At 47.9% G+C, this 24,422-nt stretch overlaps 1 protein-coding gene across 1 annotated transcript in view; it reads right to left on the bottom strand.

Moving 5' to 3' along the window:
* LOC144818838 (fructose-1,6-bisphosphatase 1-like) overlaps nucleotides 1-5,073 on the bottom strand; it is a 68,818-nt gene extending 63,745 nt beyond the window's left edge. Inside the window, exon 1 of the mRNA XM_078676626.1 lies at nucleotides 4,659-5,073. Within this exon, the coding sequence (XP_078532752.1) occupies nucleotides 4,659-4,828 (170 nt within the window). The 5' untranslated portion in view covers nucleotides 4,829-5,073. The remainder of the gene's footprint in view (nucleotides 1-4,658) is intronic.
* Between the last annotated feature and the right edge of the window lie 19,349 nt (nucleotides 5,074-24,422).

Here is a 24,422-nt window from a genome sequence, read left to right as displayed (position 1 = left end):
TAAAAAATTCCAATGTGTTGCTTCCTTAATGTTACGATGCTTGACTCCTTGGAAGATTCAGAGTCATGCAGAGCCGAGGCGGATCATAAATCCCTGAGACAAAAAGTAAGAACATTACAACAGCCAACACGTGTTTCGTCCCCTCACATTGGCCTTTTGGCCTGGGGCTTCCTCAGAGCGTGGTTTGTACTTTGATGCTAAATCCTAGAACAATCCTGTCTCCGTAACTGGATGCAGTAAAAATCTTTGGTGCCAATTGCAGGTGGTCTCTATCGGTCGGCGAGGGCGAAACACGTGTTGACTGTTGTATGTTCTTTCTTTTGTCTCGGGGACCTATGGCCCGCCTCAGCTCTGCATTACTCGGAATCTTCAAAGGAGTCAAGCATCGTAACATTAAGGAAGCAATACATTGGAATTTTTTTCCACAAAAAGGAAGGATTTCTTTCACATGTTCTGACACATCTTGAAGTTCTGTACCATTAATGGGGAAGGGGTCTCCCATTGCCAAGGACAAGTGATCTACACTTTATATACTCTATTGATGTAGGATTGCTAAGGATCTGGACCCATTATCCCCTTATTTCTTTGACCGTTTGTATGTATACCCTGTCCCTGGATCAAGTACTGCTTCCTGTGTTTTTTTTAAAGACGAGCCTTTCCACTGCTTACACTTTGTATGAATTTTCAGGTTGCCTCGCTCCTGTTTTTTCTTTCTGCTTTTTTTTTTTTAACCACTTGTTTCCGCCATCTGTTCCCTATTACTTTTCCTTCTACTTTTAACACCAGAAGACCACAAGTTGTTAGTGTTGCTTTTAACAATGACTTCAAAATACATTAATGGCTTTGCGCCATAATCACTCGTTTAGATTGCCACAAAGAGCTTTTTGGGGGGCGCGTTTCATGAATTATGGGATGCCTTGGGCATGATACAAATGTTTTATGCAAAAAAATAGGGTGTGTTTTCAACTGGTTTATGTTTGCTGCACAATTATGTGTTATAAACAGGCCCGGACCGGCCGTTGAGGGCACCGGGCAATCCCCCAGTGCGCCGTAAGGGTGGGGGCCGGTTTTGGGCCCTGGAGGCCGTTTGTTACAGGGCTGTTTTTGCCGCAAAAGCGGCCCTGTAACAAAATCGGCCGAAAACCGGCCCCGCCAAAGAGCTCGGTCGCACCCCCTGGGGGCCGGCCGAGCACTTTGCCAGGGCCGGTTTTGGTTCTCAGTACGGCCCTGGTTATAAAGAACATTCTGGCGTGAAAATATATTTATAATGTAAAACACTTTTTTGCTTGCTCCTATTGCGCTCTCTCTTGTAGCTCAATGTGTACATTGTAACAAAAGATTAACACACCAAACTATACAATGTCAGGCCATACCATACCCTACAATGACAAGCCACACCCTATCATAGTATACAATGACAGGCCATAGCATACGGATGTATGACGGTACGAAGCAGGCTATTACCACGCGTACCGTTAGAACTCGTGTTTTACAACGTAAGTCGTTACCACGACTTGCGCTGTAGGGTGCGGACTTAGGAATAGTTTAATTTACTATTCCAACACCAGTGCCCGTGGATAGTAGGGAAGGTTTTGTAATAGTAAATTAACTATTCCTTGTCCTTGAGCGCCCTCCATCGCAAGTCGTGGTTACGACTTGCATTGTAAGAGACGCGTCGTAATGGTAGCGCGGGGTAACATCCGCGTCCTAAAGGATGTTCCCCATAGCATACTATACGACAGACTACACCATACAATACAATGACAGCCCATGTCACACTATATACAATACAGACCATTCCATACTATTTAATGGCAGGCCATACCATACTATACAATGTCAGGCCATACCATACACCGACAGGCCACGCCACACTGAATCATACCCATAACATAGTATACAATGATAGGCCATACCTTTCTATACAGCGGCAGTCCATACCGTACCATAATATTCAATGAGAGGTCATATCAAACTATACAATGACAGGGAATACCATACTACCAATGGCAGGCCATACCTTCGCATTATAGGCTATAACATAGCATTGTAGGCCATAACATAACATACATCCCGTACCATGATATAGCATACCATACGATATACCACACCACACAATGAGAGTACATGCCAAGCCAGCTGATACCATATCATACAGTACAATAACAAGCCATGCAGTAGCACACCATTGTGTAGATACAATGTCGGGCCATACTGTATTATACCATAGCATACAGTGAGTGGCCATACCATAATATACCATAGCATTCAGGGACAGGCCATACTATATTATACAATAGCATACAATGACACGCCATACCATATACCCGTAGCATACAATGATAGGCCATACCATATACCCGTAGCATACAATGACAGGCCATACCATATTATACCCGTAGCATACAATGACAGGCCATACCATATTATACCATAGCATACAATGACAGGCCATACCATATTATACCATAGCATACAATGACAGGCCATACCATATTATACCATAGCATACAATGACATACCATAGCATACAGTGACCGGCCATACCACTGTACAAAGTTTATTATACAATCATATTATACTGTTATATACATATTGTATTATGATATATACAATTATGTAATAATTCTTTTGTTTGTTTCCTTTTCTTACGAGGATTTGGAGTATTTATCAGCCTAATATAGAATCTTAATTAGGAGTCTGACCTGAATAAACTACTCGTGCATGGACCTTGGAACACTGACCTGTTTGTTGTGCGTAGTAAGGCACAAGACCAGGGCTCTCAAGTTCCCCTTACTTGAGTAACTCAGCCAGTCTAGGTTCTTTTTTTGCGTAGAGAGATAAGTGTTTGAGGTTTTACAAAGGGCTGAACAAGACTACAAGTTCCAGAACGCAAAGAAAAATCTTGGCATGAACGAGTGACTCATTGGAAATTTGAGGGATCGGTCGCAGATCAATTCACCAAATGGGGGTATACCAACCAATGGTGCGGCAGCAGTGGCCAAGTGGCCCTTTGAACCATGATTAGCACTGTCTGTTTCTACACAACTAGAGGCCAAGGAACACATTTTCCTTGCCTACTCTAGGACCCATATCACGATTTCTTTGCCACTGAACCCATGTCACAGAGGTAGGGGACGTAAAAGTCCACCAGTCAATGTTAAAGCGAGACTTGCTCCTCAAGTCCAGGGATTTTCTTTGCATTATGGGATTTTAAGTCCTTTTAAAAATCCCATCATTAAATCAGAACTACATGACGTAGAATTTAAGAAAAAAGTTGAACTTGATGAGCTGCTCTCGCTTGTGAACGTAGAAATCGTTGCTAGTGAGGTAGTAAAATGTTTGCAGTGTGGCGAGGGCCATGAGAATAGTTTCTTGAGCCTGCAGTCCAACTGGCAGAGACGAAGAGGCTTGAGGAGCTAGGCCAAAATGTTACAGGACAAAAGTGGTGCCAGCGAAGAGTAAGAATCTTTCCCGCCTCACGATGGCCACAGTCCCAGGCCCATCACAGTGCCCAGACAGGTCAGATGAGGAAGCCCATTTGCTGGCTGCAGAGTGGCAGTTCACCCTTTGGATAATTATCTGCTCAGTACCCGAACAGCGGCCATCACCTGTGACCTGAAGGATGCAGCAGAGGCTGAAGATTTGCAAGCCAGACCCCAAGGCCAACAGTCTACAGGGCAAGCCACAAAGGCCTCAGCCAGTTTGCTAATCCCCACCTTGCCCAGAAGAAACGCAGGATTAGGAACGAAAAACTAGAATATCAATGACCTATCCACAGGCTAGCACCTTTGATGCCTAAAGCCTTGATTTACTCCCCAGTCCAGAAACAGGGGGGGGGGGATCAGCTGCATAAGCACCCCGAAGGCCTAGTGGGTTTCTAGGAAGGCACAGGTAAGAACTACTGTGCTGATCAACGTGATTGGCCCGGCAAGATTTAAAACGCCTAATCGGCAACGTAAGTCTCCAAAATGTAGCCCACTGATACTAACCAAGCAATGTTCTGCGAGAGGTCGGGATTCGCGTACTTGTGACTCTTGTTTGGCGAGCCTAGGGCTATTTAGGTCCCAATCTGAGCCTAAATTGAGAAATTAAAAATACATCGATATTATGCATGGCTGTTTCTGGGAGTTTAAATGCAGTCCTAAAGCGGTGGCGAGACAAGGCGTGCCGCAAAGCTGTTTTACAGGTTGCAAAGTTCAGGCAGGTAAAAACTGTGGGAGGACAACGCATGCAAAAGGCCGAGACGGCATCACTATAGGCGCCTAAAAACCTTACAATCCAGAATTTACACTAAGTTTCAGAGAGACCAGGGACAAGGGCAAGGAAGTGGTTTCGATAATTTTTCAACTTCAAATATTTCTTACTCTCAACAAAAGGTTACCTTCTGGACGTGAAAAAATATTTGCATAGGCGTGTACAAACATTTCACAGAATCTTTACAACTTGTCGTGTTTCTATTAATTTCATGGAGGCATTAATGCCAAAATCGCATTAGACCCGCTATAAAGAAATCAGAGAGACAGACAAGCTGTAAAGAAACCGAGGACACGCCCTCAAATCCAGTAAGATTTGGGCGGCGATTTGTTAAATTGCGGGTGGCGTTCTGGTACCCATGCAAAGCGGCCCCTTTTGGAGCTGAAAGAAGTCACACTCACAGGTTGGCAAGCCCAGCCTTCCGGACAGCTGAGGAGATGGCTTTCACGGCCGTGCAGAGGGAGTTGAGCAGTTGGGTCAGCTCTCCTGTCCCCTTGGCTTTCCTGCCCTCCTCCATCACAAACCGGGTCAGGGTGATGACATTGGTGTCGAAGGGAGCCTGGTCCGACATGGCTGCACCGGAGTAGGAAGAGAGAGTCAGGGGACTGGTGAGGAGTAGTGTTTACAAACTGCCGCCGACTCGCACAAAAGTGAATTGAAGTAGAAGAACACACCCCCTTGACATAGGGAAACTTAACCACGCCCCACACGTAAATCACACAAAATACGTCCTGGTCTAGAACTTCAGCAGCGGAGGGAGTGTCGGTGGGCAGTGGCGAGGGAATGTCTCCCGATTACGTGCAAAGAAACACGAGAAGATGAGCTGGAAGTCGGGGAGAGGCGAAATGTCGTACTCCTCTTCGATTGGCTGCAGTGTACTAAACTTAATTTCTTCCGGTGCCTTAAGCCACGAGGAAAGAGCTTAAAAAATGTGTCGAACAGTTCCTGGAGTTGTGTGAACCCCCCTCTCTCGTTACTCTTTTGCCACTCGTGGCCTCTTCCTCCCTAGGAACGCCTTCCCCTTCTGTTCGAAAAGTTGTCGTTGTGATACTGTTTCCATTTTTTACTGAAATGCCTATAAAAACAAATGAAAAAAAAAGACAATTCGTGAAGTTTACAAGCGCTCGGCATATTTCTGAAGCCAAAGGGTGGGCTGTTGGTCACCGAAATTTGCAATAACTTGACGGCCGAATTGTTTATAAAGAAAATCTTGGACTCTGTTATAGTAAAAAGTTGTAGTCTCAAACTTGCTGCAGCAAACATGACATCGGGCCGTAACATTGATTTATTTAGTTACCTCAGACTAAGTCAAAGGTAACATTACTTTTGAAGTGCGTCTTGAATTGTATTGTAGATTTATTTAGTGCTAACTACCCCTGCACAAAAGCACTTACCTACTTGGACAGCCAGCCCAGCTACGACAGGTAGAGTGTGTGATTGTAAAGATATCTGTATTGATTATATGTGGGAAGTGTTTCCATGTTGTGGCTGCTGTGCCTGTGGGTGATGACCGCCAAGGCGTGGCTATCTTGCTATGGAAGGCAGACAGTACTTAGCAGTTTGGTGGTTGATGAGGTGTGAGAGACAGACGTGCAGGTAATGGTTTTCTGTGTACTTCACAGAATAAAAATAAACATCTCAATAACCCACATCACCTGACAGCCTAGGGCAAAGTAACACTTCAAAGAAATGGGAAAGATTCAAGTTTGAAAGTTTTTGAAACAGTGGCGTGTAAATGGTGCCACGTACAATATAATTGAGCAGTGGCGTCTCGCACAGGTAACGCTGTGGGGCAGTGGAGTGTGACATACGATGGGAAAGTCGAGAGTAAGGAAATAAATAAATAAAAGCACTTACTTTGTGCTTGCAGCATCGCCGACTCAATGATGCTGCGAGCGCAAAATAAGTGCTTTTATTGATTTTTTTCCTTACTCTCGACTTTCCAGTCACATGTCACATTCTACTACCCCCGCCCCCGCCGGGTCTCACAGTGTTACCTGTGTGAGCCGCCTCTTTAATTGAGGCAGGAAAAATAGAACCCCTCGAAAATCCAGGGTTGAGTAGTAACTATGCATATATTCACTTAAAAAAACCAAAGGTAACAATAAATCAATCAAACAGCATTTGTAGAGCGCAACACTGTCACCCCTAGGGGTATCTGAGCGCTGTGTCTCTGTTGAAGAGTCAGGTCTTGAGTTTCTTTCTGAAATCTGCCAGCAAGGGGGCGGTATGGAGCTGAAGGGGAAGGTCATTCCATGTCTTGGCAGCGATGTAGGAGAAGGAGCGGCCACCGATGTGGCTGCGACTGTTGCAGGGGGTGTGTGCGAGGGCGAGTTAAGAAGTGCGCAGGTGTCTAGACGGTTGGTGGAAGTTCAGCTGTTGGTTGATGTAAGCAGGTCCTAGGTTGTGGAGGGCTTTGTATGCCTGCATGAGCATCTTAAACTGGCATCTCTTCTGGATGAGGAGCCAGTGGAGGTCTCTCAGGTGGATGTCGGTGTGGGTTCATTTGGGGATTGAAGTACCGAAAATTATATTACCACCTCCCAACAATAATCATTACATTACAGAGTCCCCTTCCCATTACCAATAATCAGTCGGTCGGCAGTGCAGAAGGTTCAAGCGTTTATTACACAAACACAAACTCTGCCAGAGGAGCTCCTTGCGACCTGACCCACGAGGTCCGCCAAGAAGACTGCTGGCACATTGTCAGCACATCACATATATACAGTTGCGTTGGCATCATCATGGCCCAACATGGAAAAATACAAATTGGTACAGGCTGGTACAGAAAAAGGAAAAACCATATAAGGCACACAAAGGGCTCCTGGTTTCGCTCAGGCAGGATTTAGCAAGGTCAGACGGGTGACTCCCTTCTGTCTTCCCAGAGACGGTCCACCCTGCACCCCTCCCGGAATGTGCTTATCGGCCCTTCTTCAGCTACCTACGACCTTGTCGGTTCTAACGAGCTGAAACAGCAGTTTCTGCAACAGTTGGTTTCTTTCCCAGGAGCAGGACTTCAGGGCTAAATGAGAATAGGGCCTGTGTATGCACGACATTATGTGAGGCCATAATATGGTATTCACATAGCGTAACGTGGTGTGAAGCTAAATTAAAGAAAATACCGCAATGCTACTATATGCGTGCCTAAAGTGTGGGGTTTAGGGACACCATGCTAATCCTAACATATCGATTATCAATACAACGTGATCAGAAATCGATTCTGGTACCTCAAACCCTCCTTTTAGCGTGGTGAAGCTAAACAAAAGACAAACAGCTAATCTTCAAATATTTCTTCATCAATGGCCATCATGTCATGTACCTCCTTCTGCAGCATTTGAGTTTTAATAGGGACAGGGGTTGGAACGCACAGTGTGGTGACACGGGAAGCACAGTAAGAGCAGCAGGCTGGACCACACTGTATCAAGACACAGCACGTAAAGATGATGCCAGCAGCACCGCCTAAGATCAACATCAGCTTCCATCCCCACGTGGACAAGAGTCCCCAAAACCAACCTGACAATGACCAAGACCCATTTTCAGTATGCATTTCAGAGGCAATGCGGTGCAGCTTTTGGATGGCTAGATGGACCGAGGGGGCGGAGTCAGGAATATAAACGCAGCAAGAACTGCCGATGACGCGGCATGCTCCACCCCGATCAGCTAAGATAACATCTAAAACCATACGATTCTGAAGCGCTACGAGTCTTGTAGCCTGAAGCTCCACGGTGAGGTTCGTTAAGATATCAGTGGTGATATTAATAACATTCTCCACTATTCTAGACAATCTCCTAATTTCCCTACTATTAAAGATAGGCCCCCAGAAGGGTACTAAACCCTTACTGAAATCCGTGAATTGCTGCAAGGAGGTATCTGTTTGATCAACTTCCGTCATATCAAGCTGCCTACGTGATCTGTATAAGAACGCAGTATTGGAATTGCCAGAGATCACAGCGGTAGAGCTTGTTACCGCTGTACTTGCTACAGTGGCAGCCGTATTCTCAGGAAGGGATCGTACTGGGTACAACTGATGCGTCTTGTGATAATTGGAGGGGGCCACATAAACAGGAGGAAAAAGAAAAGATAGATAGCAACGTCCCGCCCAATTCCGTGGTAACCAGGTGTATGCGTGCTCCCCACACACAAAATACACATTGTGTGGAATAATCAAAGGAGGACTAATACGTTTCTGTAGTTGATAAGTATAATTGCAAATGCTATTCCCCATTTGTATCCTACCCACCCCTTGCACACAAAATCCTGCAGAAACATTCAAAATAGGGATGGGTACAGTACGATCTCTGGTAACATTTCGTTCAATGAAAAGCTGAAAGTATTGTGTGGCATTAAAATCCTTAAAGTCATACAGTTCATCTTGCAACCAAGTTTTGTTCATTACTGCTAAATACAGCTGTATGCAGCCCTGTGGGTCAATTGTCACCCGATCCCCATTGCCCGTTTGGTTGAAAGCATAGTGTGCTCGAACATAGTCAAGAATGATATTATGTTCATTGACATCGAAATCCCTGCGATGCTCACCCCAATGCCGGTATATTGCCAGAAACAGTTTGTACCAAGCTTCACAACTACCTAAATAAGACAGAGGGTGGGAGAGAAACAGATCATGATTGTGCACTACAGAGGGTAGGAGCCAGTGGTCGAAGTGGGAAAACAAAAGTAGGGGAACTGTGGGTGGAGAATCAGGGGGTGGGAATAATCGAAGATTGAATCAGTGGGCGGAGTCAGGGGTGTGGCTAGAAATAGCAAAACATACCAATTTTTAGTACGTTTAGCATTTCACTGACCAGTTACAGCTTATAACATTATTTAATTAAAAGAATGGATATGTTTATTTGAGGTTTAATTCAGGAAAAGCAAACACGCACAGGGAATACATGTTTATGTAAAGCATGTGAAATATGAGCAGGAACAACATGTTAGCTTAATGCTTTTACTCTCATTGTTCAGAAATCCATGATTATTTTTTGTCTCAAACATTGAGGACATGAATACAGGGCTCCTTATGTACACATGTGTTAAGCAAGGCTCAGAAGAGAAAGGGACTCTTCAGGAGAATCTAGACTCAAGGAAACCCACAAAGGCTCCTTCATATTCATGTCAGCCAGCTAGCTGCTCAATCATAATATAGCAAAAAGAACAACTGGTGGACAGAATCCAGAACAATATCATACATTCACCCCAGTACATAGATCTGGGCCTAAATCCATTGTTTCTTTGCTCACCATGCCATTCCAGTTTGGACCCAGCCATATGCAAATCAGTTTTGATCCTGCACCCAATGAAAACAGTCCAGCCCGAACTGCCAGGCCAGGTCCTCCCTGGACCGGAATCAAGCATTCTAGGACCGGTTTCAGGCTTTCAGCCCTCATCAACCAGGATAGCTTGATTCCAGTGGCATGGAGAGCACGGGACTATTGTCTGAGCATACCTGTCCCACTCGGGGTGGCAAATGCAAAAAGAACAATTGATGGACAGAAGGCAGAACAATGTCATACATTCACCCCAGTTCAGAGATCTGGGCTTAAATCCATCGTTTTTTGCTCACCATGCCATTCCAGTTTGGACCGAGCCATATGCAAAGCAGTCTTGATCCTGCGCCCAATGTGAACAGTCCAGCGCGAACTGCCAGGCCATATGTATTCAAGTGTCATTTCATTCGGGAAGTGAAAACAAAGCAGTACCCACTGAACTATGCACATAACATATTGCTCTTTGATATGCATAGTACATGTTCTCTTTGCAGCAGGCATATTACCACTCTGCACTACCTTAGATGAATAAAACAGCCACTAGACAAAACATGCTCCCATCTCTCTCCAGCAGGTACATTGATCACCAAAGTTATCTTGGCACTTGTATTGTTGACCGAAACCTGCTGAATATACAAAGAACTTTGCAGTGTTTTTAAAACTCCTGCACTTGTACAAAACCGGTCCCCCCAAACTAAACTGGCCCCCTACCCTTCCAGTCGCCCTGGGAAACGCCTGCTCCTGCCCTTTCACTGCTCCAGTCAGTACTCCTGCTCATGCTCGATCAACACTCCTGCTTCGTCAATTCCCCTGCCCCCTCCCTTCTCCTGGCCCCTCCCTTCTCCTGGCCCGTCACTTCTCCTGCCCCGTCACTTCTCCTGCCCCATCACCTCTCCTGCCTCGTCACCTCTCCTGCCCCGTCACCTCTCCTGCCCCGTCACCTCTCCTGCCCCGTCACCTCTCCTGCCCCGTCACCTCTCCTGCCCCGTCACCTCTCCTGCCCCGTCACCGCTCCTGCCTCGTTCACTGCTCCTGCCTCGTTCACTGCTCCTGCCTCGTTCACTGCACCTGCCTCGTTCACTGCTCCTGCCTCATTCACTGCTCCTACCTCGTTCACTGCTCCTGCCCCGTTCACTGCTCCTGCCCCATTCACTGCTCCTGTCCTGTTCACCGCTCCTGCCCCATTCACTGCCCCTTTCCTTTCACCGCTCCTGTTCTTTCACCGCTCACGCCCGGTTACTGCTCTAGCTCATGCCACGTCACCTCCCCTGCCCCGTCACCTCCCCTTCCCCATCACCTCCCCTGCCCCGTCACCTCTCCTGTCCCGTCACCTCTCCTGCCCCATCACCTCTCCTGCCCCGTCACCTCTCCTGCCCCGTCACCTCTCCTGCCCCGTCACCGCTCCTGCCCCGTCACCGCTCCTGCCCCGTTCACTGCTCCTGCCCCGTTCACTGCTCCTGCCCCGTTCACTGCTCCTGCCCCGTTCACTGCTCCTGTCCTTTCACCGCTCCTGTCCTTTCACCACTCCTGTCCTTTCACCACTCACACCCCGTTACTGCTCTAGCTCATGCCCTGTCACCTCTCCTGCCCCGTCACCTCCCCTGCCCCGTCACCTCCCCTGCCCCGTCACCTCCCCTGCCCCGTCACCTCCCCTGCCCCGTCACCTCCCCTGCCCCGTCTCCTCTCCTGCCCCGTCTCCTCTCCTGCCCCGTCGCCTCTCCTGCCCCGTCGCCTCTCCTGCCCCGTCGCCGCTCCTGCCCCGTCGCCGCTCCTGCCCAGTCACTGCTCCTGCCCAGTCACTGCTCCTGCCCAGTCACTGCTCCTGCCCAGTCACTGCTCCTGCCCCGTTCACTGCTCCTGCCCCGTTCACTGCTCCTGCCCAGTTCACTGCTCCTGCCCAGTTCCCTGCTCCTGCCCCGTTCCCTGCTCCTGTCCCGTTCCCTGCTCCTGTCCCGTTCCCTGCTCCTGTCCCGTTCCCTGCTCCTGTCCTGTTCCCTGCTCCTGTCCTGTTCCCTGCTCCTGTCCTGTTCCCTGCTCCTGTCCTGTTCTCTGCTCCTGTCCTGTTCACTGCTCCTGCCCCGTTCACCGCTTCTGTCCTTTCACCGCTCCTGGTCCTTTCACCGCTCCTGTCCTTTCACCGCTCACGCCCCGTCACCTCCCCTGCCCCGTCACCTCCCCTGCCCCGTCACCTCCCCTGCCCCTGCCCCGTCACCTCTCCTGCCCCATCACCTCTCCTGCCCCGTCACCTCTCCTGCCCCGTCACCTCTCCTGCCCCGTCACCTCTCCTGCCCTGTCACCTCTCCTGCCCTGTCAATTCTCCTGCCCCGACACCTCTCCTGCCCTAGTACCTCTCCTTTCCTGTCGCCTCTTCTGTCCGTCACTGTGGTCACTGCTCCTGCCCAGTTCACTTCACTCCATGTACAACATTGACAAAGGTGTCAAGTTCCCCACAGTACTCTGCTTGGGGAAAGCTCCTCTCTAATCACCAACTCCGATCTCAGGGGCACTTGATATGTTAAAGGCAGAGGGCGGGCGCATTGTCATTCTAAAGGGGCTAATCTGCCTCAATCGGAATGACAATGGCCTGCCCTCGGTCTGTGGGAGCTCAGGGGGCGGGGGCTGCTGCAGCCTCTGGAGTACAACAGAGAAGTGCAAGCAGCCCCTGGAAGCGGAAAGAAAAATGTTATCATTTTAAATTTGGACTGTTCTTGCCGTCCCGGGACGCTTTTTTGACAGCAAGAAGTAGGGGAACGGACTGAACAATTTTTTAGAAGTAGGGGCACGCCGTGCCCTTCCGTCCCCGCCCACTTCTATCCAGGGGCGGTGGGTGACATTTGAAAGTGGCGGGGCGCAAAGTGATTTGCATACAGCACCGCAGCGAGCGAGCTTAGTGAGCGAGCCCGAACCCCAAATGGGGGGTTTGGGGGGATAACCCCCCCCAAGAAAATTTTGAAAAAAAAGAAGAAAAATCGTGCATTTTCAAGCAAATTTGAGAAAGAAGGAAGGTTAATAAAGCAATTGTGAAAGTGCAGTTATTACATTAATAGATGGCATAACATAGGTAGCTGCTTATTCAGTATAACCACAGAACTTCATGCATTCACTACCCATGGATGTGGCCTGCAGAGTGTCACGTGAAGTCCAGCGTACCCTTGTTCAAATGGAGTCCAATCTGCCCACCCCATGTCACTTGGTTCACAGCCTGCTTGACAAAGCATGCATCCGTCTTCTGATGCTCACTCTACTTGTTGGAATCTACATGAGATCGTGTTGAGTCCAGTCAGTGGCGAAGACCAGATCCCCCATAGGGTTTTGACTCTTACACAGTGTTACCTCATATCCATGCCACAGAATGAGACTCATGCAAGGTGTCCCCTCATGGCCACTCCTTGGGATGTCAACCAATCAATCAAAGATTTATAAAGCATGGTTCATACACTACCACCTCATGCCCACTTCAAAGGGTGAGACTCCTACACAGTCTCAAGAGCGACAATCTGAGGAGAGGACATGGGGTGGTCCAGGGCAGGAGTAACATCCCATGGAGAGGTCACTGAGAGTCTGTGACCTCTCCATGGGATGTTACTCCTGCCCTGGACCACCCCATGTCCTCTCCTCAGATTGTCGCTCCTGCCCTGTACCACCCCATGTCCTCTCCTCAGAATGTCGCTCCTGCCCTGTACTAGCTCATGTCCACTCCTCACATTGTGACTTCAACCCTGTGCTATCTCATATCCACTCCCCAAGATGGGTTTCCTGCACCGCAAGACCTCATGACCCATCCTATGTGAAACAATTTTTTTTTTGCGGTTTTATATAGAACGAACTCGACCCGATGGTACTGGAGCAAAAGAAAAGAGAGCATCTGAAGCGTCTGGCGCCATCTAGTAGCATAATTGTGTTGGTTGTGTCATCATTAATAAACAGACCAGACTTGCTCCAAAAATCATAAATACATTTGGCAGTATGGGCGTTGGGCCCTGGAAAAGCCTGGGGAATAATGACCACCTGTACCCACCCCATGCCCCCTGTCCACCTTCCGACCACCCTGTCCTTTCATCTTTCTTCATAAAATATCAGAGGAGCATTGTACAGCCTTCATGGCTTGCCTCACATCTGTCTTCAATCGGCATTATTTATCTTTTTGGAGCAGTGGCCCCGGACACAATACTCTAGATGTTCTCTCCATTAGCAGACAATGTTCTTACTTACGGATTCAACCTGCAGGTGCGACCTCCACAACCAGGGCTGGATACACAGCATACAAGACAGGACATAAAAACATCATCCAATTCTACAGTTACAAGACTGCATGAATAAACTATTAAACCTGTTGGCAACATACTTGGTTAATTTTATAGTGGCTGGTTAACAATTTGGGAGCACAGGGACTTGCTGCATATTAAATAGGCACAGCTTCCATCCACTTGGCCAATGGCTAGACTGATAAACAGGGAACTAGTGACCTCCATAAGGGGAGGATTTCTGCTCAAGGGCAACACCCATACAGCACTATCCTATATATTTAATGTTTATACATCTTCCAGATTCCTCGACCCACAGCATTATGGCGTCTCCATCAGTAGCTGGGAGGGTAATCTTGCAACCGACATCCTCCACAGGGAGCATTAAAAGACTAAATACTTCGAATATAAAAAAATAATTTTAAAACCATGTCAAATAATTACATGTGTACAAAATATTACTTATGAAAACAAAAGCCTCACTGACATGAAAGTCAACATCTGTTTCAAGAATAACGACCATGACCTCAGCTAAAATTGGTAGAGACTATTTGCGACCTGCTGAGAAATTCCGGACTCTCGTATCTTACTTTAATTGCTCAATGCTTAAGAATCACATTTTCTTGAGAAAATTCACTGCCATAAAAATGCATGTTCAAGTACTATTTGTGAAGGACATCAAACATCACTGTGCGACACAAGAGATTTCAACGTAGCTTCTGTCCAGTGTAGAACCCCAGTTACTATGAGCGCCATTAGCGCTTTCAAAAACTGGAGGTGATGCACATCTTCAAAGTATTAACACTGGAGTTAAAAAGCAATCCGGTGAAAGATGTCAGAATACATCTCAAAATCCAAGCTGACATTAAACAAAGTAACATTCTAGAATGCCTATAGCTAGTAGGTATTAGCGTTGCAAGCCTAGATAAAGAGATCTGATTTTCTTCTCCACACTGGACTGGCCACTTTAAGTGTGTGTAGTTCACCATTCTGAAACTCATGGTGTAAGGACACAGCCCACTGGATATGGAGCACTTCAACAGAAACCCAGATACATTTAACACACCTTTATAATATAATAATTCCAGATGACAAACTTTTTGTAACAGACTTAAAAATATAAACTGCCACAATATTGATCTTACATAAAAAACGACGTAACATTTGTTCGACTTATTTAATTCCCATTTCAGATAAACACACATCACAAAACTCATTAGGACATGGTTAACTTTTTCCTCTAATTCCAGCCTAGTCACGCAATGCAGAACCCCAGTTAAATGCCACGTTTGCATCTTAACAGACAACATAATGAGACCAGCTCTCTATTACTTGCCCAGGGACTCTGGGATCAGCCATTCACAGATGTCAACAAATGTTTTCCTGTCTGTCCAGTAAACCTACCCCCAAACTATACATTAAACCTCAAAAGTAGTCAAAGATTGAGATCACAGTGAAAATTCTGAGTGTCCTGCTGATGATAGCCACCCAATAGCTGCCAATAGGCTATATGCCACCTAATATGCCGTCATCAAGAGCAACAGTAATAGCTATGGACACTTTGTAACTTGATACGTGTAGTTTTGTTTTTCTTTTTTAGAAGTGTTGTCAGGTAGCACCCGCATTGGCAGTGATGTTGGCAGACTAGGAAGCCACTTAGCAGATATGAAACCTTGCCTAATCCTTGAAATCCTAAATCCATCAACGTCAATTGGTGATACGTGTTAAGGGTTACTTTTAATCTGACCTGTTTATGTTCAGACTACATGTATAGTAGTGCAATGAATCCCTTGCCTACAAATGGATTCAAGTAGCTTGTAGGCTCTGACAGTTTTACTCCAGAGCTCTGACGTTTTCTAGGTCCACGTGGGAATAGCTTACTCTAGCCACTGTTTTTCATTAAATCTGGGACTTTCAGTCATGTGTATGCCTTTATAAAGCCGGGACAACAAGCACCAGAATGCAAAGAAAAACATGGACTGGATCAGCTACTCGGTCATACAGAAACGTTCCACATAATTGCTGAACAACTTTCTTCGCTATAACATTCAGGTCACTTGGAAAATGACACATTCTTATTTTTAAGTTTATCCCAAGCATAGATGAGGTACATGCTTATCCAGTGTCTGATGCCTCATTTGTAGTTCGTCCCAAGCCGGCCGGTGATTCTCAAAAGTGCTCACACCCCAGATCAGACCACTTAGCACCCAGTTCATCAATTTCCCTTCAACTGAGCTTTTTAAGCTATTAGACAGGCACTCACTCAACCTTTGTATATACTTCACAATAAATATTTAATTTATATAAATGTAAGTCAAACCAAATTCTGTGCGACTCAAGATGGGCAAGCTAGCGCTGAGCAAATGGAAAATCCTGCTTGTAGTAGGTAAATCATCATGTCTAGGCTGTAAGTTAATCGAATTAAACCTGCCAGCAGGTGACAGTGAATACCCAGAGGTAATGCAGCTAAAACCTGGCAGCAGGTGACGTAAAACACACAGAGCATAGGGACACGGCTGAGCAATACTTGGCAGCAGGTGACATTATAAAACACAAGGAAATCCGTGGCAGGATACCTGTCTGCAGCTGCTTCTATAAAACACCCAAAGCTGAGAGTTAAAGCCAAAACCTCTGAAAAATACTTGGCTGCAGGTGACAGTTTAGAACAAACAGCTCTGAGGCACCAATGAAGAATACCCGGCGACATGTGACAGTGTAAAACACACAGAGCTCAGAAACACCGAGGAATATCTGCCAGCAGGCGACACTATAAAACACCTCCACCCACGTTTTGGAGGATTCTGAAAAAAAGAAGGGTGTAACGCAGATCATTACTCTCCTACAATTCGGTTCAAAATGTGACAGCCCAGGGAAATCCTTTGGCCTATTCCTCCAACAAGTGGCAAGCCCTCCTGAACAGAGCTTTTTTTTCCTAGGAAGGACGGCTAATCAAACAAGCCTGCCTGACCCCTATATCTGTCCATGCATTATCAAATAAAAGCAAAGCCACACCGCATGCATATCCATGTCCCCGTCTCTTCCCCTTTCACCCAAACTGATAAACTGCGCATCTTCCCGACATTCACATACGGTATATGTACATACAAAGAACCCCTGCGAATCTCGTTGACTTTCAGGAGGAATCCTGAAAATTGTGGCCTGAATCAAGCCCTCTGGGACTTCAGTTCGGCATGCATAAATAACTAAGACACTATTCAGTCGGTGCCAGTGCACCTCACAGATAACAAACCTTCTCGTTGAACAGCTTCTAGAAGGCATGTGCCATGATCAGCACAGAGAGATGGTAGATTACCTTCCAAGCAAAGAAATATATGCCACGCACTAGGGTGCTTTTTTAGTGGACAGGGAAAGGAATTTATTTGAAGCATCTGGTGGGATACTCACGAGAAATAGGATGAAAAGTCCTGTATTTTCAATTACAGCTGTAGGTTTGTTAAATATTAATCTTTGTGCAGGTTCAATTTTTTGCATGCAAATGTATTCACAAAAACTCAATTTGAAGCATTTCCCAATCACTTTCAGACAATTAGCAGATTTAGCTTTTTTTTGCTTCAGATAAGTCACTTAAGGCAATGTGAGCGCTTGGAGAGACAAGTGGGAAGAATGGTAAAAGCAAAGACAGTGAGCGAAAGAGAAGTACCCATCAGCATGTAAGGACAGACTTTGAAGTGTGACTGACCTACCACCACACCTGTAAAGGTTTCAGAAGATGTCCAATAGAAAATTGAGAGACTGAAAATTTGACATGATAAAATCAGAATGTGCATTATCTGGCACCTAGTTTCTACTCTAGCCAGGGATCCATGTAGAGCCCAAACAATGCAGGATTTTCATGACCTGGTGTAAACAAGGTACATTAATCTGCTTAATATGCGCCACAAGACCTTCTGCCCAGTGGCTTCAAGAAACCTTACAGCACCTGGGACGAGATGTGAAAGAGGAGCAAGAGCATGCCTGTGTACTTTAAAGTAGCAAGGATAAAATGCTTCAAATTGGGGCATTTTCCACATCTGCGCTCTGCCAGTAGTAAAGAAACATTCTAATCTTCTTCAGATGCCAAGTACATTGCTGTGTGCTGAATGGCTATTAAATCATACCACCGAAGAAAACATTACAGCAGGTAGCAGTGTAAAACACAGAGCTCGCAGACACTGCGGAAGCCTGTTTAGTACAGATAACTGTGTAAAACACACTCAGAGAAGCGAGCGAGACACTCCCAAAGACTACTCTGCAGCAGGTAACAATGTAAAACGCACACAGATACACCGCTGAAGAATACCTGGCAGATTGTGAGACTGTAGAACAGCGGGAGCCCAGAGGCACAGTCAAACGCTTGTGGCAGCACATGACAGTGTACAACACACAGTGAGCAGAGCCACTGCTGAAGACTATGTGGCAGCAGGTGACAGTGTAAAAACACACAGCTGCACTCGCTGTCCTGCCTCATCTTCACTCTTTTCCTGTCTCACCTCACCTCACTATCCCCTTGCTTTCACTGACCTGTCTCACTTACACTACCCCATCCTACCGCAACTATGTTTTTCTGCCTCCCACTGTCCTGCTTCACACGCTGTGCTTTCTCATCTGTTTTTACAGCCCTGTCTCACCACCTCTTACTGTCCTGTCACAAATGTTCTCCAGCTTCGACTTTCTGTCTCACCTTATCACATTGCCTTTTCCCACCTGCCTTCACCCCTCTCACCTTCATTCACTTCTCACTTACATGCATTCACTCACTGCCATGACTCACCTGCCCTCACCATGTGTCTCCTCTCCACTTCCTGACTTGTCTCGTCTGCTCTCACTGCTCCATTTTACCCACACCTACCCCCAGTCTACCTTCTCTGCACTCGCCATACTGCCCACCTGTACTTACTGTAATGTACCATCAGCTCTCACTGCCCTGCATTGCTTGCTCTCACAGTGTTCCACCTACCCTCACTGGCCTACTTCATCTGCTTCTCTTCTTCATCGTGCCCTAACCCAGCTACCGTCACCTCGCTGATTTGCCTGCGCACACTGTCCTGTTACTTGCGTGCCCACTGCCCTCACAACTCTGCCTCAGGTCAGGTGACCCCCCCGCCCCCCCCCCCCAGGACCACAGAACAGACCCCACAGGACCACATCACATCCAGGGCTGCTCACATTCCTACCTCGTTTGCTCGCACACCAAAATGCTGAACAGACATGGTACACGCCTGGAGGTGCGTGTCACTCAACCAACATGAGAACGTTCGGCCTCCTGCTACTGCACAGCCCGACACACACAGCCATCCCCCGCACGCTGAGAGATGGGGTGCTACGACGTGCACGTCCGTAATTGTAGAAACGGCCCTGCACAGACCACAAAGACACCTCCAATTGACTTCCTGGCCGCAGATGACAGTGCAAAACACACAGGGCTCAAAGACACTGGCATAAATCATGCGAACGCATATAACGCAGTAACTGTGGCGTGGCCTTACCTGTACCGGTGAGGCGGGAGTCACACACACGGTCTGCTGCCTGCGCACGAGGCGAGCTCCAGCTCCAGGCTACACGTCACAGCGGCGGGCGTCCCGAAATCAGACAGTGATTGGTCTGCAGCACTGGACCAGCCAATCCTGGCGCTAGGGGGGCACATTTGCTGCTCGCCCTGTCGCCCCTTCAAACCCGGGCTAGGCTGGCCAAGAAGTACCCCTGGGCCCCGCTGGGGAACTATCATTGCGCATGCGTGGGAAAGTTGAATCCCAACTCGCACTTGCGCACTACAGTCCGTCTGTCTGCTGCAGCCTGAGTGTACTGTCACTCAAGCTGCAGCAGGCCACCCCTCCTGCACATTCCGAAAAAGCCGGGTGTGTCCCGGCGGGCCGACGGCTGACTCGTACACTTCTGTTAGTAATTTTATTGGAAGAGGATTGCGGCCGCGATGCGGGTCCATGTGGCTGGTGGGGCTCCGCCCCTACGCCCCAATGGACGCACCGCTGGGAGCCCACAAACCCAGCAATCCGTAGTGTTAGTAACATTGTGTGTCTGGTGCAGCATTTCTATGATTACATTTTTAGCATATTTCTGGCGATGTCTTTCTTTGTGTGGTGCTAGGGTAAACAGGAAATGTTCAGGGGGTGCAACAGTGGTCGGCAAAAACTTCTGTAACGGGTATTCATGTTCTAAATATACGAACAGGCCCATGAACACAGCTACTATAACAGTTATAATCACAACAAATGCTATTTTGACCTTCGTGGTCCATGTGGAAAACATAGGTTCATAAAAAGGTACGTGTCGAGGTACAATAGGAAATTCTTTGTGAGAAGTTGGCCTGATATATCATGTTCACTATTCTAGTGAGCACTTTGTATCAGTCCAAACAACCCTTATTGATGATTGGTTGTAAGTCAACCTTATAGACCAGCTATCCTAGTAGCATGGATACGAGCAGTCTAAGGCTAAGACTCTAGAGGGCGTGTTAAGCCAGCTGTTTTACCATCACATTACCCCTTGAACACCAAGTGAAAGGACACCACACAAGTTGTTATGAAAATAAACAGATATTTATTTATAACAAGACTACCCTGAACTCTTTATGAGTCAGGGAGCTGAGCACATAACAAAACTCTTACGAAAATACTTTAAGTCGTACAATTTACACAAATGCCCGAGGGGCACGAAAAACCATATATTACAAAAGTGGAATGCGAACTACTAGCAGGTAAGTAACTATTCTCATAGACTTTAGAAACGCTAGTCCTACAATGCTAAACACTTAGATTAGTTGCAGGAGGCCTGTGGACGTCGTGTGCAGAGTGGGAACTCTCACGCGTAAGGCGGGAAAAAGTCTATGGAGGCTAGTAGTCACAAAGTTACTGTTCTCGGGCGAACCCGACTAGGTAGGTCGAAAACGGGGGTGGATCCGAACACTTAGGGTGTTGGACTATGCTGAAGCACCGGAGTACTTGGTTTACCTAGCCCAGGGGCTGCGGCTGCATAGGGTTGAAGTTGCGTCGGAAACCCACGTTGAAGATCCAGGAGCCTGAAGAAAGAGTTGCTGGCAGGCGGCCAGTGAAGAAAGTTTGGAGTGATCCAAGCCTGGATCAGGGAAGAAGAAACCTGTAAGCAGAGGGGACCAAGTTCTGAATCACTAGCCAGTGATTTGAGTGGGCACCAGGGTGGCACCGGACGAAGTCACCTCAGCCAGGTGAGTGGGCGCTGCTGGGCTCTGCAGTCTCTCGGACCAGGAGGCGTTGTCGGCGACCAGGATGGAGGTGCGAGCTGTCCCACGAAGGTTCTTGCTGTCGACGTCGCTGGACCCAGGATTGGGCAACAAGTCTTGGCAAATGCAAGGCCCACGCGGTGGACCTAAAATGGCGTCTTGAGTGGACCAGGAGGGTCCAGGGTGCTCCTCTGTTGGAGGGGAGCAAGGGCTAGTCTGGAGCAACCAGACCAGCAGTAGTTGTCGTCGTGGAGCGTCGTGAAGGGGTCACTAGCCAACGGGCAAGCGACCTGGACAACGCGGTTGGCAGCAAAGAGCAGAAGGGCCCCACGCAGATCTCGTGGATGCAGGGGGGCTGGACTTCAGTGCTGGAGCTGCTCAGGGTCGGGGCTTCTCTTACCCCAAAGCACTCAGTCGAGGGTAACTCGGGAGTCGTGCTGGACAAGCGTCGTGCAGTTCTGAAGATGGCCGGTCCCTCGAGGTCTCGTCGCACCCACGGATCACAGCTGGGCTGATGATGTAGGTTGAGGTCAGAGGTGCCAGGGAAGCTGGTTCTCGTTGTGCTGGAGCAGTCTTGATCCGAAGGAGAGACTGGCAACAAACCGCGATGCTTGGTTGGTGCCTGCTGCTGCAGGGTGACTACTCCTTAGTCACAAGGGAGAATCTTGGGAAGAAGTCTTGAGTTCCTTTCGTGGAAAGTAGTTTCAGGATTCAAAGATGATCTGATTTGGAAGGGGGCCAGTTCCTACCTTTATCCTGCAAAAAGGGGCTGGCACGCGACTAAGTCCTGCCCTATGGGTGGGACTAGGAGGGGGGTGGTTACACCCCTCTCCTTTGGCGGGCTTTCCCCAGGCCAGGGGCTGGAGTGCCCCTGGAACTGGTTTCAGCCGGCCTATGCACAGTGAGCACCGGGGTGCCACTTGCAGTCACCTTCCTCTAAAGCCCTGCCTACCTAGGATACACAAAATCCTGTCTGGGACGGTGCTGGCACCGCCCCTGACAGGAAACCCTTTGTCCTTGCCTCCTGCTCTGGGAGGACTCCCAGCAGCAGGAGGGCAGACTTGTGTCTCGGTGGCAGCATCCATTTTGTGGAGCTAAGGCTATGTCTGACTTTTAACCGGGGTTACAGGTTACATACATGTCGTGTCCCTCTAGAAGGGTGGAATGCTAACCCCGTCGCCAGAATTGGCAAGGGGTTAGTATTCCAATTCGTATGACACCTTACTCGACATGTTTTGATAAAGCGATACCAGAGTTGGCATATAACCGCGAGGATTATAATGCACTTAAGAGTATATGGTATGCGATATCATGGAAACGGCTAAGGGATGGATCCCGAAAGCCGCAGACAGGCTCAGCTCATGCCAGGGCACTATCTCACACGATTCCAAGCACTCTGCCTTCAGGATTGTTAAGGCCTGCCATAGGAGTGACTGATAGGAGATCTGTGTGTCCATTTTTAGGGTTAGATATAGGTATACTATATCTAAAGCAAAGGGTGATTACACCACCTTGCCCCAGCTGTCAAGCAGCCAGTTGTGTGTGTTTGGTTAGTCAGTCCAGGGGTGGCATAATACATGCTGCAGCCCCTGGGAGACTTCTGGGTGCACCTCAGCCCTGGGTACAGGGACTTAGAGAGGGCCCAGTGCCAATTCAGTACCTGGGTACAATTTGGAATAGAGAGAACAGCTAGGCTGTGGGTCTGATTAGCAGGCCCACAGCCAGGGAAAGTCGTAAACCAGTGAAGCAAAAAGCAAAAATCTGGGTGATCATAGGATTGCAGACCCTACTCTCCTACATGACCCCCCCAAACTTTGGGACAATAAACTAACCTTGACCAGGTGAGTCTTCTTGCTCTAAGTGGAAATACCTGGAGAGCCCATCGGCATTGCCATGATCAGTACCAGGTCTGTGCTCCACTGTAAAATCCATCCCCTGTAGGGAAATGGACCACCTAAGTAGTTTGGGGTTTTCACCCTTCATCTGACTTAGCCATAAGAGGGGCTTATGGTCGGTCTGAACTGTGAAGTGAGTTCCAAACAAGTAGGATCTCAACTTCTTCAGGGCCCATACCACAGCAAAGGCCTCCCTCTCAATAGCTGACCAATTTTTCTCTCTGGGGGTCAGCCTTCTGCTAATGAAAGCAATTGGCTGGTCGTTGCCATCAACATTCAGCTGAGATAGAACAGCTCCCACACCCAACTCAGAAGCATCTGTTTGGACAATGAATGGTTTGGAGAAGTCTGGACTCTTTAGGATAGGTGCTGTGCACATGGCCTGCTTTAGGTCATCGAATGCTTTCTGACAGCTTGCTGTCCACTGAACTTTCTTTGGCATCTTCTTGCTTGTCAGGTCATTAAGGGGGGTCACTATGGACCCATAATTTCTGACAAATTTCCTATAGTACCCAGTCAGGCCCAAGAAAGCTCGAACCTGAGTCTGGGTGATTAGAGGAGCCCAGTCCTTGATGGCCTGTATCTTACTCTCCAATGGCTGAACCTGGCCTCCACCTACAAGGTGGCCCAGGTATACAACCTGTGTCTGCCCTATCTGGCACTTAGTGGCCTTGATAGTGAGGCCTGCCTTCTGCAGGGCCTCTAACACTTTCCTCAGGTGGACCAGGTGATCCTCCCAGGTGGAGCTAAAGACAGCAATATCATCCAGATATGCTGCACAGAAGTCATCCATCCCAGTGAGAACTTGATTCACCAGCCTTTGGAAGGTGGCAGGTGCATTTTTCAAACCAAAGGGCATTACCACAAACTGATAATGCCCACCAGGGGTAGAAAATGCTGTCTTGGGCCTGGCTTCCTCAGCTAACCTGATTTGCCAGTACCCAGATGTCAGGTCAAATGTGCTTAAGTAGTTGGCAGAAGCCAATCTATCTATAAGTTCATCTGCCCTTGGTATTGGGTGGGCATCAGTCTTAGTGACTGCATTGAGGCCTCTGTAGTCTACGCAAAACCTCATCTCTCTCTTACCACCCTGGGTGTGAGGTTTTGGCACTAGAACTACTGGGCTAGCCCAAGGGCTATCTGAGGGCTCAATGACTCCCAGCTCCAACATTTTCTGCACTTCTGTTTTGATGCAGTCTCTGACATGATCAGGCTGTCTGTAGATTTTACTATTGACAGGCAGACTGTCTCCACTGTCCACTTCATGGGTGCACCAATCAGTTTGACTGGGTGTCAGAGAGAACATATGTCTGAAGGATTGCAGAACTTGTCTGCAATCCTGTTGCTGATGTTCAGAGAGGCTGCCACAAAAGACAACACCATCTACTGATCCATCATCTGGATTCTGAGTGAGCAGGTCTGGGAGAGGGTCACTCTCTTCCTCCTGTCCCTCATCTGTGGCCATGAGGAAGCTCATGTCCTTCCTGTCGACATATGCCTTGAGCCTGTTCACATGGAGCACCCTGAGGGGGCTCCTGGGGGTTCC

The sequence above is a fragment of the Lissotriton helveticus genome, chromosome 2_1 (assembly GCF_964261635.1).
Source record: "Lissotriton helveticus chromosome 2_1, aLisHel1.1, whole genome shotgun sequence".
Classification (NCBI taxonomy): domain Eukaryota; kingdom Metazoa; phylum Chordata; class Amphibia; order Caudata; family Salamandridae; genus Lissotriton; species Lissotriton helveticus.
The sequence above is the reverse complement of the archived record's forward strand: the minus strand, read 5'-3'. Positions and strand labels throughout refer to the sequence as shown.